Source organism: Salvia splendens, unplaced genomic scaffold, assembly GCF_004379255.2.
Source record: "Salvia splendens isolate huo1 unplaced genomic scaffold, SspV2 ctg591, whole genome shotgun sequence".
NCBI lineage: Eukaryota > Viridiplantae > Streptophyta > Magnoliopsida > Lamiales > Lamiaceae > Salvia > Salvia splendens.
Genome location: NW_024599252.1, coordinates 1 through 3,381, shown reverse-complemented (window position 1 = coordinate 3,381; position 3,381 = coordinate 1). Strand labels below are relative to the sequence as shown.

The 3,381-nt window shown below is 43.1% G+C and overlaps 1 protein-coding gene across 1 annotated transcript; it reads right to left on the bottom strand.

The window, feature by feature from the left end:
- Positions 1 to 594: 594 nt before the first annotated feature.
- LOC121790700 (F-box protein At1g47056-like) lies at positions 595 to 2,240 on the bottom strand. The gene has a single exon (XM_042188844.1). It carries the CDS (start codon positions 2,148 to 2,150, stop codon positions 759 to 761), a length of 1,392 nt encoding a protein of 463 aa, XP_042044778.1. The 5' UTR covers positions 2,151 to 2,240; the 3' UTR covers positions 595 to 758.
- Between the last annotated feature and the right edge of the window lie 1,141 nt (positions 2,241 to 3,381).

The following is a 3,381-nucleotide window of genomic DNA, read 5'->3' as shown; positions in this document are numbered from 1 at the left end:
ATCATAACTCCTCTATAAATGAGTGGATAACTTTCTCCCTTATAGGCCCTTTTAAAAGGGTTAGTGACTCGTTTCTAACATGGTATCAAAGATGTTTTTCTTTGTTGTAAGTGTAGAAGTCCGATAATCATTCTGGCCAACACATTATGGGGGCGTATTGAAACCAGTAGTCCCACAAATTGGTGATTCTGACTCCTCTATAAATAAATGAATAACCCTCCCCTCTTATAAAGCCTTTAAATAGGAGTTAAGTTTTACATCCATAAAGCAAGCAAAATAAAAAGTGCTAAGTTGAAAAGCGAAGTAGATTCAATCAAGGACAGTGTATCTATGAGCAACAAAAGTTTATGTTCTTGCCCGCTTCGAACAACAATCCACAAATAGGTTGTAGGTTACATGCACTCGTAATAAATAAGATCTCAGTTAATGAATAAGGTTCCTTGCACCCAAAAGCATACTGGATAAACAATAGTATCAAATACACTATAAGAAATTATGCTAAGTCTATCATTCTTACAGTCTATCCAATGACATTAGGTAACTCGTGAACAAAGACAAAAAACATACCATTCACGATCTACCCATCCCTTAACTTTAAAATGGTGATAAAACAAGAGTAATGGTAAGGTTTTGTTCACAAAACTCATTTCCTTCTAGATATCGACCACAATATAGTAGCATAGTTGGAGAATATCCAAAGTTACAAATCAATATTTAGCAAGTCAATCCACCCCCAAGATGAAGAATACATAACCCCTTCACAAGAGATAATTTCTCAACAACAGAATCGCATAAAATGTGAAGGCGAAAAGGATCGAAAAAACCTTGGCACGAACCATCTTAGCCTCAGCCTCATCCACACACAAATCCACAACCAACGATCCCCTCCTCTCCCTCAGCATCTCCACCACTCCCCTCGACACCCCTCTACACTTCTCCACCTTAATCCTCACCAAATTCGGGCACCCGTTAGCCACCGCCTCGATCCCCGCATCCGTCACCGAACACCTCTTTATACACAGCTTCCTCAACGCCATGCACCTTGATGCTACGCACGATATCTCGTGATCCCCGACCGTCCTGCTCCCGCACAGCGCCAGCGTCTCGAGCTTTTCACAGCTCGAGGCGATGGCGGTTAAGCTCTCCGAGGTAAGGCACACGCCGACAAGAACAAGCTTCACTAGGTTGGCACTGCTCTCCGCTATCGCCATCATTGATGAATCGCCGATGTGGTTGCTCCGGCAACCGTCGATGTGGAGCTTCCGTAAGAGCTTGCATTTGTTTACAATAGCGGAGATTCCCTCGTTGGAGAAATCCGGAGCGTTTGCTAATTTGAATTCCTCTAGACTTGAGCATTTGGAGATTGCGAATAGCGCGACGTCGCTCACCTGGATTTTCTCCAGGTGAATCTGTTTGAATACGTTGTTTTTACTCATGGCAGCGCGGATTATTCCGTCCCAATTCCCCAAACAGCTTGATATCTTTAGATTTGTGAGGTTCTTTGATTCGGTGACTAAGCGGGAGAAGCATTGCCCGTTGTAAAGCTTCTTAAGCTTGAGTGATCTAAGGCGGGGGCCCGCGACGCCGGGGTTGAGTTCATAGCCCTCTCCGTCTTTGATTCCGCGCAATCGCTTGACGGAGAGTTCCTCGAGAGAGGAGGAGTTGTTGAGGAGTGCGGACATGCCCTTATCTCCGAACGTGCACGAGGTGCATGAGAATTTATTTAAAGATTTGCAGTTTTGGGCGAGGGCGAGGATGCCGACGGGGGAGACCTCGCGGCATCGGCGGAGGTTGAGGAGGGAGAGGTTGAGGCAGCGCTGGGAGACGAGGATGAGGGCGTGGTCGTTGATGCTGGTGGAGGTGCGGGTGCAGTGGAGGGAGAGGGAGGTGAGGGAGTCAAAGCGGGTGAGGAGGGAGGGGAGGAGGGCGGTGACGCGGGAGGAGGCGTTGAGGGCGAGGCGGCGGCGGTTCTGGCCCTCCACCACGAGCCAGCGGCGACAGACGAGGAGGCAGTTGGTTCTGTCGGCGGGGGAGAGGCGTTGGAAGATCAAGGCGAGGCATCCGTCGGGGATGGCGGAGGAGAAGTCTTGATCTTGAGGGGCCGACGGGTCGCCTAGGATGTGGCCGTGGGTGGAGGTGGCTTGCCCCATTTCCGGATTGTGTTAGGATGCCACGCCCATAACACGCACCGCCGCGGTGGGGAGGGGGAATGTGGTGGTTTTTTTGGGGGAGAAAATTGATTTGAGTTTTTGATGGATGGGAATTGTTGTCTGTGGTTTACTAGAAACGAAATGTAGTCCGTTAAAAACGCAGTTATGGAGGAGGGATTATTACCATGTATGCACGTGTCATATTGTGACGGAGCTAAGATTTACTTTATAATAGTGAAATTGTTGTTATTTTGATTAGTGATGTTAGTATACAAATAAACGTTCAAATAAAAAAGGTAAAAAACATTCACTCTTAAAGGTTTTATTAGGCAAATTGGCTGCATTTCTCTAACTCGTGTTTAGTTTGTTGGGGATGCATTGAAGATTCTTTATCGGAGAATACATAGAATGATTTCCAAAAGTTCATATAGTTCAATGTAGAAAAAATTATACTATTATAATGTAAATTGACAGACAAATTGTTCTGATATAGCAATTCTAAGCATGCTCATACAGATCAGATATCTAGATGAATGCTTGCAACCTTAAATTTTCTAACTGATTTTCTAACTAATTCTCTTACTTGAGGTTTGAAAGAGAAAATATCCCAATGATCATTTCCAAAAACTCCAAAGGTGGGAGTTTTAAAATTCAAAATTTTTTATTCGGTTCAGGATTGTGGTCTAATCATGTTTCGCTTATTTATATGGAGTAGTAGTGAGATGGGTATGGTTATCGATCCAAAGAGATAAATGATAAGACTTATCCAAATCTCCTTTTAATCCCCAGCCAAGTCCATCAGCACTACATAAATACTAATATAGAAGAATAATCAGATCATAAGAGTTAAAATATTATATAGATATCGAAATTCTCATATTGGAATTTCTAAAATTGCTCCCCTCTGTTTCTTTGTGATATGTCCTCTAGAATTTGTTAGAATTAATATTGTCCACACTGTATTCAAACCTGGAGTAATGATAATAGACTGAAAGATTCGAGGTTCAAATCATCTGGTGGAGTGACGAGAGTAACAAGCATTCATCTAAAAAAAGAAGATATGCAGTAGTAAAATGCATCCATATGCTGTAGGTGTATGCCTAGGATCCTTTGTTCAGATATGATGTGTGTCTAAATGCGTTCTAGTCTAGATAATTTCGTGAATAAACATGTAATTTTTGAAAGAAACTTTATGAGGTCATTGATCGATTTTGATTCATAATTTAAAAGT